Source organism: Martes martes, assembly GCF_963455335.1.
Source record: "Martes martes genome assembly, chromosome: 4".
NCBI lineage: Eukaryota > Metazoa > Chordata > Mammalia > Carnivora > Mustelidae > Martes > Martes martes.
This window is the reverse complement of record NC_137891.1, coordinates 167,111,566-167,125,306: the sequence shown is the minus strand read 5'-3', so window position 1 is coordinate 167,125,306 and position 13,741 is coordinate 167,111,566. Positions and strand designations below refer to the sequence as shown.

The following is a 13,741-nucleotide window of genomic DNA, read 5'->3' as shown; positions in this document are numbered from 1 at the left end:
CCATACACTATATGGTATTATTTCTCTAACAGATTGCAAGGGAAAAAAAAGATGGGGGAATCCGTAGATTAAAATACAAAACATATCAGCCAGTTGCAGTGTGTGGACTTACTTGGATACTGATTTTTTTTTAATGTTTTATTTATTTATTTGCCAGAGAGAGAGAGAGACAGTGAGAGAGGGAACACAAACAGGGGAATGGGAGAGGGAGAAGCAGGCTTCCTGTCATGCAGGGAGCCCAGTGTGGGACTCGATCCCAGGACCCTGGGTTCATGACCTGAGCCGAAAGTAGACATTTAATGACTGACCCACCCTGACGCCCTGGATACTGATTTTTTTTTAAGATTTGATTTATTTATTTGACAGAGATCACAGGTAGGCAGAGAGAGAGAGAGAGGAGGAAGCAGGCTCCCCATGGAGCGGAGAGCCCAATGAGGGGCTCTATCCCAAGACCCTGGGATCATGACCTGAGCCTAAGGCAGAGGCTTTAACCCACTGAGCCACCCAGGCGCCCCATTTTTTTTTTTAAAGCTTTTATTTATTTGATAGAGAAACACAGCAAGAAAGGGAACACAGCAGGAAGAGCAGGAGAGGGAGAAGCAGGCTTCCCTTTGAGCAGGGAGCCCGATGTGGGGCTTGATCCCAGGACCCTGAGATCATGACCTGAGCCGAAGGCAGAGGCTTAACCCACTGAGCCACCCAGGCACCCTCACATAGTTTTTTTCCTTGTAATGAGAACCTTTAAAACCTACTCTCTTAGCAACTTTCAAATATAAAATACAGTATTGTTAGCTATAGTCACCATGTTGTACATTATCTAAATCCTTTCTGACTCTAAAGTTCTGTAATCCTCTCCTTTCCTTCTTTTTCTAGAACTTTATTGTTCATACCATTTTATATTTTCTCATATTGGTGCATAACTTTCAATTTATTGCCCTAGGAGGATTATACTTGTTTTTTTTTTTTTTAAGTAGGCTCCATGCTGGGCTTGGAGCCCAATGTGGGGCTCGAACTCACAACTGTGAGATCAAGACCTGAGCCCAGATCAAGAGTTGGACACTTAACTGACTGAGCCACCCAGGTGCCCAGATTATACGTTCTTTAAGTATGGAAAGTGTATCTTTCTTTTTTATTTTATTTATTTGAGAGAGAGACAGTGAGAGAGATCATGAGAGGAGAGAAGGTCAGAGGGAGGAGAAAACTCCCTGTGGAGCTGCCCGATGTGGGACTGGATCCCAGGACTGCGGGATTATGACCTGAGCCAACGGCAGTTGCTTAACCAACTGAGCCACCCAGGTGCCCTGTGTCTTTATTTTTTAAGAAGCCGCAAAGAAACATGTTATCTTGCTCAGTGCTCAGAAAATGTTTTCTGAAAGAATGCATGAACTAAAAAGCTAGAATTCAGGATGTGGAGGGAAAGCGGGGTGGGAAAGTCACGGAAGGCACTTTCCAAATTATTGAGTTTAGTGTTTAGGCATTTCTTATAGCTTCTCAGATGTTGACATAATGTGAAATATAAGGTTTTAATCACCTTCCCATCTAGAAAATAATTTAGGTCCATCACTGTTTAAAAGCTAGGTTTTAATTGTATAAATAATATACAGATTTTCAAGTAGAATGACACTGAAGTCTCCCCTTGACATCTCAGTTCCCTCATAGGTTTTAATAGTCATCAGTTCTCTTTATATTTTTCTGTTCTTTGCATTTATATATAAATTGAAAATGAGACTTCAGTATCTTGGTGGAATCTTAGACATTGCCTGGTCCCCATTTTATAAATGAGGAAACAAGTCCAAATGGTTAAGTGGGTTATGCAAATTATCACAGCTAGTTAGTGACAGAACCAGGACTACAAGCAAGATCTCAGTACTCCCAAGCCAGTATTCATCTTGCTGGAGCAAATGATATTCTTAAGAAAGTACAAAATTGTTGGGAGGAACAAAACTAGTTCCTTAGTTGCATAATTTTTCCTCTAAAGGTTTTTTTGATGTTCTTGACTCAAAATCCAACTTTCTGGTATTAAAAAAAAATCAAGATCAAAATTAATAGGTGGAGCACCTTAAAGCATAATACAGTTGACTTTGTAATGAGCAGAGTTGAAAGTGATGAGAAGATCCTCTAATTTTCTTTGTGCCTGCAGGAAGGTGGGAGTCAATCATTTTGACAAGTCTCCTGAAAGGAACAGCTAGCGGGAGCTGAAACCTTTTTCCATTTGGTCTCGTGGCAGAGATCACACCAGCAGCTCCACACAGTATGGAAGACAATTCTTATATTCTTAAAGTTTTGTTTTGTTTTGTTTTAATTTCAGAAGTTATACATTTGTTTTTTTCTAAAGTATAAACTGTAAGAATCCAAACATTTTACATAATATATGTTTTATTTGTATGTTGTGGATATCATTCCATGATAGTATATACTGCTCTACTTCATTATATTTTTAAATAGTTTTAAAGTATTCCATAGTATGAATGTACCATGATTTCACTGAGCAGTTCTGGTGATGGACATTTAGGTTGTCTCTAATATTTGGCTATTTTAAATAATTTTGCTTTGAGCATCCTTATAAATGTATCCGTGTGCATTTGTGTAGGTACTGCTGCAGGAAGAATTCACAGAATTGAAATTGTGGGGTCAAATGATATTGCAGATTACTCCACAAAATACTGTGCTGACTTATACTCTTTGATACTGATAGTGTTTGAGGATGCTTGTTTCCTACATCCTTATCAACTTAGATATTATGGCATCTTAATTTTCACTATTTTGTTAGGAACAAAAGTCTGTCACTGTTCTAATGTGTATTTCCATGATTCTGGTAAGGTTAAATATCTTAAAATTATTTCTCATGTTACAAGTCACAATGCAAAGAATTTGAAATATAGGGACACCGCCACTGTTGAACAGATACAGGGGTAATTCGTGTTTCTCAGTGAGACTGCCTCTTATTTTTCCAGATATGACGTGCTCACTAATGTCCTCTGAACAGTCTTCTGGAACTTCTCTCTTGCCTAAAGACAATGCCCCATTTTCTTGGGGTTCCTTGGATGAGGATGGGTTGGATGACTCCTTGCTGGATCTGTCTGAGGGAGAAGAAGATGATGGCCATTTCAGTTTCACAGAGGAAGATATTCAAGAGCTCTTGAAGGATGACGACCTTAAGGATGATAGCAGGCGTGTTGAGAAAGGAGAGAAAGCAAGTCAAATTCTGTTTGACACTTCCCAAGAGAAAAATTCATTGTACAGCTTGGGACCAGTAGCTGAGACCTCCAGACTCTTAAAACTACCTCAACTAAGTACATCAGTTGGTCATGGACCAACTCCTACTAAACCATTAACCAGACACTTTGCACTAGAAAAGAATCTTATAAAAATAACAGTTGTTACACCATTTGATCCAACAGTTTGTGATACTGTGCTTGATAAGGACAAGACTGATTCATTCAAAGATACTGAAAAACCTTCCTCCCCTGGGGAAGAGATGAGAAAAGATGGTCTTAGCCCAAATGAGAGCAAACTCTGCACTGAGTCTGAAGGGATTGATCCCAGTAATTCTGCTTGGGATGTGCCCCCACTCTCTTCTCCTTCGGACAGTGACTTTGAACAAACTATGTCTGATAAAAATATACCTGAGAGTAAGAGACCTACACCAGTATTCTCTCAGATTGTGGACCATTCAGAGACTCCTAATACGGGGTCATCCTGGAAGAATGGATCACATAAATCAAATTGTGAAGTGAGGTTTCCGGTTGTTTCCAGTTCATCAAACAAAGTAAGTATATTTTTTCAAGGTAGATAGAAAAATTATTTTCATTTAAAGCTGTATAGCAGAACTTTGTATTCATCAGACAAATTGGGATTTGAATCCTGACTAGAACTGTGACCTTGGGAAAAGTGTTTAGCCTCTCTGTTTCCTCATATTTCTTACCCATATATTGTACTAAATAATACTTCACAGTATAGTAAGGATTAATGAAATAATTTAATAATTGGTATATAATATTAAATTATTACTTACTGAATAATTACTAAAGTAATGATTTTACTATTATTTCCCCTTTCTATGGGTTTCAGCTTAATTCTCAATCTCTGGTGCCATACTAAATGAGGCACAGCACCTGATCAGCTCCTGAAGAGCTGAAAAAGCTTAGGCAATTTACCTAACCTCTTTGAGCCTGATTCCCTGTTTATCAAATGGGCATACCACTTAGGGTTTCTTTCTTTTCCTTAAAATTACAATCACTATCTCATTTAAAGTATCTGTCATTGTGCCTGGTACATAGGAGGGTTCAGAAATATGTCTCTGTAGCCTTTATTAAGAATATGTCCATAAATAGTGTTTTCAGCTTTTTCCTTATAATTATCTTTCCTTCTGCTCTGAACGAAAGCAGGATGTTCTTGACAAGGATTCGGGGAGGCTGAAAGTCAATGAGAGAAGACTAGGCAAAGTCATTCCTGTTCTGCAAAACAAAAGAAGGTAACAGTATGATAATATTCTGATTTCTGTTGGCTCTTTTCAATTTCTTTCTTCCCCACCTCAGTTCTCCCTTAGTGTAGAGTAAAACCATGTACCAGGTGTAAGCATACTTTTAAGTTCTGGGACTGCTAATGCATACCTGTGTGACCTTGGGCAAGTCACATGACCTGTGACTTCAGTTTATTTGTTAACAAATGAGGCTAAAGATGCCTTCTCCGCTGCCTCACAGAGTTCTTTAGGGAGTGAAAGAGACTTACTAGTGAAAGCACTGTATAAATGTAAGATTTCTTTTCCTGTGCATCCGGAAGCTTGGTCATAGGTATGACAAGAGGTTAGAATAATTTTTTTTTTAAGATTTTATTTATTTTTATTTGACAGAGAGAGATCACAAGTAGGCAGAGAGGCAAGGTGGAGGCGGGAGGAGAAGCAGGTTCCCCGCTGAGCAGAGAGCCCAATGTGGGGCTTCATCCTAGGACCCTGAGATCATGACCTGAGCCAAAGGCAGAGGCTTAACCCACTGAGCCACCCAGGAGCCCCTAATTTTAACACAGATATTAAATAAAATTATGTAGAAAATCCTTTTGTTCTCTCGCCTAACTTGAATGCAGCTGTCCTTGGGGAATAATTCTAGTGGAGATTGCAGATTTGGGTCATCTTTTCAGTCTGTTCTCTTGTTGCCAGGAGATGGCAGTGTCGTCTCTACATGGGCCTTCTCAATTAACAAAGCTGTTTTTTAGGTTGAGTCAGATTGGCTTCCTTAAAATGAGATTTAAAAAATTTTTTTGATTACACAGATATTAAGTCTTTCTGCTTAAAATTTTTTATTTTTTTAAAGATTTTTATTTAAGATTTTATATATTTATTTGACAGAGAAAGAGAGAGGAAGAGAGTGCACGGGCAAGGGGGAGTAACAGGCAAAGGGAGAGGGAGAAGCAGATTCACTGCTGAGAAGAGAGCCCAATGCAGGGCTCCATCCTAGGACTCTGGGATCATGACCTGAGCCAAAGGCAGATGCTTAACTGACTGAACCTCCCACGCACCCCACTGCTTTAAATTTTCAAAAATAAATTAGAAATAAGGCTAAAGTCCCCTTTGATTAGGCTCCCTAATGCCAGTTTTTTGGTGTTTTGTTTTGTTTTGTTTGCATAATTGAGGGAAACTTTGTGACTGACTTACAGTGGAAATTATACCAAGGAGCCAAGTCAGGCTACTTGGGACAGTTATATACTTACTATCTCAAATCTCTTCCACTGACTCCGCAGTTACCAGCGCAATAAGGATGAGCAAGGGCCAGACATTGTTCTTGCCAAGGTCACCAGTGTTCTAATTGCCACATCCAGCTGGTTCTTCTTAGTCTTTATCTCATTAAGTTTTTCTGTGGCTCTGTCAAGTTAGCTATGTCGTGTATCTCATTAAGTTTTTCTGTGGCTCTGTCAAGTTAGCTATGTCGTGATTAACCTTGAATTACTCAACAAGTGCTTTCTTTCTCTAGGGACTAGGTAATCTTCACTTTCTTATGCCTTGTTAGCAGGAGTTTTTATCTGTTTCTCATCTTCCTTTTTACCTTATCTCCATGCTTGATTTCAGCTTTATACTATGTGACTAATAATGTTTTCTGTCACTGGATCTTAAAAGAGTATTTTGCCTCTGAAAGTTAGTTGTTCTAACTAATCAGCAATATATGAGTTCTCTCTACAAAGCACTATACTCATGTTTCTAATGGACTGTTTTTCCTCCTGATTTGCTTTGTTCAAGGACTAATGTTTCGACGTTTTCACAGTCAGATCTAGAAAAGCAGAAGGAAAGTTATCTCAAGGAAGTCATTGCTCATATAACACACCCGAAGGACACTAACCAAGGTAACATGGTAGAATGGCCTGTAAAAAGATATGATGGGATTTTTCTTTTTTCCAGTGTAATATGGATTAAACTGGGAGATTATTTTGAGTTTTCTTAAACTGATGAGAGAGAGAACTTTCCTACCCACAGATTTTTACTTGAAGGGATTGCCTAACCAAATAAGATCCTAAGTGGTTTGGGTAACCAGTATTAGAGGGGATCTAAGGAGACTCATACCAGTACATGAAGAGTGCTTCCCCCGTGGTTGAGGGCTGTAACCAGATTCATAGTTTTTGGATAGGGAATTTTTTGTTGGAAAAATAGAAGTGGATGACCAGGGGCTGCTTAGTAATCGTTAGTTTTTTATTTAGAATTATTTCTTTTCCCTGTTTCCTTTAGGATTTAAATGTAAAAAGCGAGCATTTCAAATACCATTTTGCATCTTGACATTTGAATAAGAGCTCTTAAAAGGTTTTGACTACCTTCCAAATTCTTCAAGCTGACTTCTCCCTGGCTCACTAAAAGCTCTTCTTTCTCCAGCCCTCAAGAGATTATTGTCTATGTTATTATTCATTCCGGACTAGTAGCTGATGGGAAAACTCCTAAAGGGAGGGGAACTTGTGGGCTCTAATGAAGGTGCCGAGATCAGAGAGGTACTGATAAAAGGATTCTTTCTCATAAAGATTGCTCCATATTCCATCATTTTCAGCTTCTTTGTTCATTAAGCAAGCCTTTCTCAACCACTTTCAGTGGTGCTAGGTTTGAAGATTAGGGATTGGAAATGTAAAGAGGACTGAAGTAGGGTCCTGGCTCTCTAGGAATTGATAGCTCACAGAAGGAAAAGATAATTATACCACAATATTGATTAGAATATCTCTAATCAGTAGAGATATAATTCTAATAGAATTATGTATAAAGTGCACTAGGAGCAAGGAAGAAGCACTTCTGTTTGTGTTTGGGGAAAGTAGAAGATGGGGAAGAGGGATGCTCTAGGTAGTCTCCATGGGGAAGATAATTCTGTTACTAGAAGATCTGTCATAAATCACTAGGAAGAGTTTTAGGGGAACTTTTGGCTAAAAGATTCAGAGGAGATGCCCCTTTCCTTACAAATCGTTAATTATTTAGTAGTTCTAGAACTACATCAGCCAGAAGAATTTTTTATTCCAGGTCCTTTTATTTTTTAGTCACAGATTTCATTAAGCATTCAAATGCTACTTGCACTGATTGCTCGGCCCTCTGTGAGCTCTCTTTGTTTGAACTATTTTAAAGGTCTGGTGGAACTAGAGACACTCCTCTCCCTTGGAGAGAGGCTTGGACCCCCTTCACCTGGGTCATTGATTGGAGGGGCATGTGTATGTTTAACCTCTGTGGAAGAGACTTGGACATTGCTTTTCCCTCTGTGAAGTGACTTTCTTTTATGTCCTAGGCAATTCGGAATGATGATATCCAATTATATTTTCCTTTCTCATTTGGGGCATTTAGAAAAGAAAATTTCACAAGAAAAGCTGTGAGCAGCTGCTCATGTTTGTAGCATCTTTTCCTGTCTCTTTCCCATTCAGCAGTCCTTCTCCCACTATACCATAATAATTTATATCCCACGAGGAACAACTAGGATAATGATAGAGCAGACAGCATACTTTAGTGGTTGGGAAAGTAAAGTCTAGTCTAGAGTTAACTTCTGGGTGCGTATCCTAGCTCCACTGCTTACCGGCTGTGTGACCTTGAGCCAATAAAACTCCGTTTTCTCATTTGCAAAATGGGTATAATAATGAGGCTTAACATATGTGAAAATTTAGGTACAAATGTAATGATAGAATAGTACCTAGCCATGGTCGCCAACATTTATTGAATACTTGGTATTATTTGCGAGAAAGGGTATCCTTTCACACTGAAGTTTTTATAGGTAAAATTGTATGATGCCAGGTACTGGTTTTCAAATTTTGGGGAAAAAAAAGCCGAAACCGTGAAAAATTAGAGGAAATAGCTTTAACAAGATGTTGGTGAATGAAGCTGAGTAATAGTTATGTGTGGGTTCATTATGTTATTTTCTACTTTGTATTTGAAAAAATAACCATAATAAAAAGTTATTTTTTTAAAAAGTGTATCTTTTAGGGGATTCCTTTTTGATGTCTAAGAATTGTGAACATCACCAGTTATTCTAAAATTTTCACAGGCATCCACTGCTTGCTTCTGCTTTCTAGGAACCTAGTATGATACCATGTTCTTGTGTTCCTTCCCACTGCCCACTATTCGTGCATTCAGAATTTAAAGATTATATACTCATTTGCAAAGGGAGAGTGGGGGGCATATTTCATTGCTCCTCTATTTATATATGAAGAGCAGCCAGAAGCAAACAGAGGAAGCATATAGTGCCTCCTGTCCTTTTTGATACGTATAGTGCTATGTCACCTTGGAAAAGTATAATTGTTCAAGTTCTTTATTAGATACAGAGAAATTAAAATTAGTAGATTCAAATGTAGTTCCTGCCAATTCAGTTTGAATCCTTTCCACTAGGTTAGTCATCTTTCACTTTATCAATAATGTGTATATTATTGATATAAAATATGATAATGTAAATCATCCTTCGACTTCATTATTCTAGTATCTCTTTTTAGTTTAATGCCACGTGAGTCTCTTAATAGCATTTAGAAAGAAATACGAACAACTTCTTCCTGACATTCCAGCTCATGGAAAACTTTATATGGAATTATAAATTCTTAGCGTAGAAAAGGCCATTAAGATCTTCTCTTTACTCTCCTAACATATAAGTCTTCTCTATATATCTTTGTCCAGTGACCATTCAGCCTTTGCTTAGAATTCTAATAATACAAAACTCATTAAATCATGAAGCAGGCCATTCATTGCTTAAAAAATTCTAATTCTTAGAAAAGTTATTTCTTACATTGAGCCGAACTGCTTCCCTGTAGTTTCCAGTGGTAGTTTCTAGTTCAGCCCTCTGGGAACACAAAAAATAGCTATTACCTTCCAAATACTTACTGTATTCTAAGTACCTTTTCATGTTAAATATCTCAAGATTTTTAATGATTAGAAAGTATTATATAATTATTCCATCTTGGATAATTAGGTTGTCCCATTTTCATTAGTAATGCTGCAGTGAACATTCTGGTCAATAAATATTTATGTACAACTCTTATTTCTATAGGATGAATACCTAGAAGTGGAATTGCTGGGTAAAGTATATAAATATTTTGAAAACCTCTGTTACATGTTACCAGATTGTCCTGCCCCCAAAAATTGTATTAATTTTTATTGTCACCAATTTGATAGGTAAATTTTAACATACTTTGTTTTAATAATTAGTGAGGTTAAACACTTTTTATTGATGTTTTTTGAAATATGTATTTAATTATAATTTTTAAAAATCATCTAATACCTAGTTTGTATTCCAGTTTCTCCAGTTGTCCCAAAAATGTCTTCTTGTATTGTTCAAACAGGATCTAACCAAGGTTCACATGTTTAATTATTGTCTCCTTAGTCTCTCTTAATCTAGGTCACTTGTTTGTAGATTGTCTCACGTTATCAATTGTGTCTGATTGTTTCCCTGTGGTGTCATTTAACTTGCTCTTCTATTCGCCTGTATTTCCTATGAAATGGAAGTTGGATGTAGAGGAGGGATTAGATTCAGAGTAAGCATTTCTGGCTGGTGTAATTCATAGGTACTGTTGTGTGTTATCCTGTATCATACTGGGGCACCACCTTATGACAAGGTGATCTAATAGTGATGCTAAGTTTGATTACTTGGTTAAAGTGTTAACTGCCATGGGGCACCTGGGTGGCTCAATCCTTAACACGTCTGCCTTCAGCTCGGGTCATGATCCCGGGGTCCTGGGATTGAGCCCTCCGTGAGGCTACCTGGTCCGCGGGAAGCCTGCTTCTCCCTCTCCCGCTCCCCCTGCTTGTGTTCCCTCTTTCGCTGTCTCTCTCTGTCAAATAAATAAATAAAGTCTTTAAAAAACAACAAAACAAATGAGAAACCAACCAGCCTTTTTCCTTCCCTGTAGTCCTGGTAACCACCATACTGCTTTCTGTTTCTATGAATTTGCCTATTTTAGATACTTCGTGTAAGTAGAATCAAACAGTACTCTTCATTTTGTGACTGGCTTATTTCATTTAGCATAATGTCCTCAAGGTTCATCTGTGTTGTAGCATGTGCCAGAATTTCCTTCCTTTTTATGGCTGACTAATGTACCACACTTTATCCATTTATCCTTCAATGGACACTTGAGTTGCCTCCACCTCTTGGCTGTTGTGAATGGTACTGCTTTGAACTTAGGTGCTTATCTGCTAGAGATACCTATCTCCTCAAGACCCTGCTTTCAGTTCTTTTGGATTTATGCCCAGAAGTTGTTAGAAGTTGTTAGATCATATGGTAGTCCTGCTTTGAATTTTTTGAGGAACCTCCTTACTGTTTGACACAGTGGTTGTACTATTTTATAACCCCACCAATAGTGTACAAGGGTTCGTTTCTCTACATCCCCACCAACGCTTATTATTTTCTGTTTTCTGGTAGTAGTTGCCTTAAATGGTTGTTCTATCCATATCCGTCAGTATTACAGCTATTTGAATATTGCTCACTGCAAAGTCAGTAGTATACTGTGGTTTCATTTTCTTGAATCATTTGTTTTTCTGGAGTGGTTCATAGCCTCACTTATTTTTTAAACTATGAATTAATTTATCACTAATTTTTTTTTTTTTTACAAATGCAACTTACTTCCTTATCTATGTTGCCTGTGTGTCTGTGTCGTGCCCCTCCACAAATGTTCAGAGATACCCAGTAATCTATCAATTCCTTTAAAATTTCTTCTGGAAACCTTTCTAGAGCCTTGTGTTCTGCTCCAATCTATACTGTTTGTTCTCTAGCCTTGCTGCAGAGCTGTCATCCTAGTGTTTGCCTTTACTGCCCTTCTGCATTGAATCCTGTTCCTAGATCCCCATTTTTTCTTTTTCTTTTTTTTTTTTTTAAAGATTTTATTTATTTGACAGACAGAGATCACAAGTAGGCAGAGAGGCAGACAGAGAGAGAGGAGGAAGCAGGCTCCCTGTGGAGCAGAGAGCCCGATGCGGGCCTCGATCCCAGGACCCTGAGATCATGACCTGAGCCGAAGGCAGAGGCTTTAAACCCACTGAGCCACCCAGGCACCCCTAGATCCCCATTTCTTCCTCTTGATCTGTTTTGGTGGAGCACATTCTTTGAGAATTTCTAAGAAAGTGATAGATAAATTTGGGTGGCCCTTCCATATCTGAAAACATCTCTTTCCTCATACTTGATTGGTAGTTTGGTATAGAATTCTAAATTCAAAGTCATTTTTCCTCAGAGTTTTGAAGGCATTTATCTAATGTTCTTGTTAAGAAGTCTGTTATTGGGGGGCCTGGGTGGCTCAGTGGGTTAAAGCCTCTGCCTTCGGCTCAGGCCATGATCCCAGGGGTCCTGGGATCGAGCCCCGCATCGAGCTCTCTACTCAGCAGGGAGCCTGCTTCCTCCTCCTCTCTCTGCCTGCCTCTCTGCCTACTTGTGATCTTTGTCTGTCAAATAAATAAATAAAAATCTTAAAAAAAAAAGTCTGTTATTACAGTCACAGTATTTATAATTTAATTTTTATTCCTTTTAATGTAACCTGTTTTTTTCTTTCTGGAAAGTTCTTAGTCTTCTCTTTATCCATTATTTTATGCAAATTACTCCATTTGCTGGGACATTTTCTTCTTATTGACTACTTTCATATTCACATTTATGATTTCTAAGAGTTTTTTTCCTTTTTTTGTTCCCTTTGCATATTATGTTATTCTTATTTTATGAGCTAATTGCTTATCTCAAGATTTTTTCTTTCTTTCTTTCTTCTTCTTCTTCTTTTTTTTTATTTTTTTTTGTTTTGTCTAAAGATTTTATTTATTTATTTGAGAGGGAGAGAGAAGCATATGGGATCCAATCCCAGGACACTGGGATCATGACCTGAGCTAAAGGCAGTTGCTTAACTAACTGAACCACGAGGTGCCTCGATTTTCTTTTTTGAGTAATAAGTCGAATATAGTAAACTGCACAAAATTAACATGTACAACTTGTTGAGTTTTGACATTTCTTTACACCCATGAAACTAGCTGCAATTAGGATAAATATACCACACCACAAAGTTTCTTTGTGCCTCTTTGTAATTCCTCCTTCCTGCCTTTCCTTGCCACCTTCATTTCCCAGGCAACCACTGATCTGCTGTCACTATAGTTGTAATATCTAGAATTTTATGTAAATGGAATCATACAGTATATATACTAGCTTCTTTCTCAAAGCATAATTATTTTGAAATTCATAATTTTGTTGATAGTTTATTCCTTTTCACTGCTGAGTAGTATTCTATTATAGAAATATACCACAATTTGTTTATCCATTCACCTATTGATGGGCATTTGGGTTGTTTCCAAATTTTGCCTATTAAAAATAAAGTTGTTAAGAATATTCATGTACAAATCTTTGTATGGATATGCTTTCATTTTCCTTGAGTAAAAATCTAGGGGTAAAATGACTGGGCCATATGGTAGGTATATGTTTAATTTTTTAAGAAACTACCAAACCTGGGACATCTAGGTGGCTAAGTCTGTTAAGCATCTGACTCTTGATTTCAGCTCAGGTCATAGTCTTAGGGTTGTGAGATTGAGTCCCAAGTTGGGCTCCATGCTCAGTGGGGAGTGCTTGAGATTTTCTCCATCTGCCCCTCTCCCAGCTCATGCACACACACTCTCTCTCTCTCTCTCAAATAAATAAATCTTTAAAAAAAAAACACAAACCACTAAACTTTTCCAAAGTGGTTGTACTGTTTTCTATTCTCACCAGCAGTATATGCTCCCATCCTTATGAAGGGTTGTTAATTGACAGTGTATAGAAATTCAGGTGATTTTTATACATTGATCTTATTCTGCAGCCTTGCTAATAAACTCTACTTGTTAGTTTTGGTGCCTTTTTTGTCCATCACCTCAGTTTCTCTATCTATGATCGTGTCATTAGCAAATAAACACATTTTTACTTGTTCCTTTCCAATTTGGATGCCTTTTACTTAATTTTTTTGCCATATTGTACTGGCTAGAACTGCCAGTATAATGCTTAATACAAGTAATTCAAGTAACTGTTGCTGATCTTAGCAGGAAAGCATTTAGTCTTTCACTGTTACGTTAACTATTATGTTAGCTGTATCTCCTAGATACCCTTTATCAAATTTGCAGTGTTCTCTCCTGCTTATGGATTGTTGAGAGTTTCATTAGAAATGGATATTGGATTTTGTCAAATACTTTCTCTGCATCTGTTAGGATGATCATACAGTGTTGTTGTGTTTTTTAAAGTCCATTAATTGGAGAATGATATTTGATTTTCTAGTGTTAAGCCAGTGGTACATTTCTGGTTTTCATGCATTCTGCACTTGGTCT

General features: G+C 37.7%; 1 protein-coding gene across 1 annotated transcript in view; it reads left to right on the top strand.

The window, feature by feature from the left end:
- Positions 1 to 1,103: 1,103 nt before the first annotated feature.
- S100PBP (S100P binding protein) overlaps positions 1,104 to 13,741 on the top strand; it is a 30,966-nt gene continuing 18,328 nt past the window's right edge. Inside the window, 5 exon segments of the mRNA XM_080802972.1 lie at positions 1,104 to 1,296; positions 2,141 to 2,251; positions 2,955 to 3,769; positions 4,389 to 4,474; positions 6,230 to 6,333. Coding sequence (XP_080659098.1) covers positions 2,957 to 3,769; positions 4,389 to 4,474; positions 6,230 to 6,333 — 1,003 coding nt within the window. The 5' untranslated portion in view covers positions 1,104 to 1,296; positions 2,141 to 2,251; positions 2,955 to 2,956.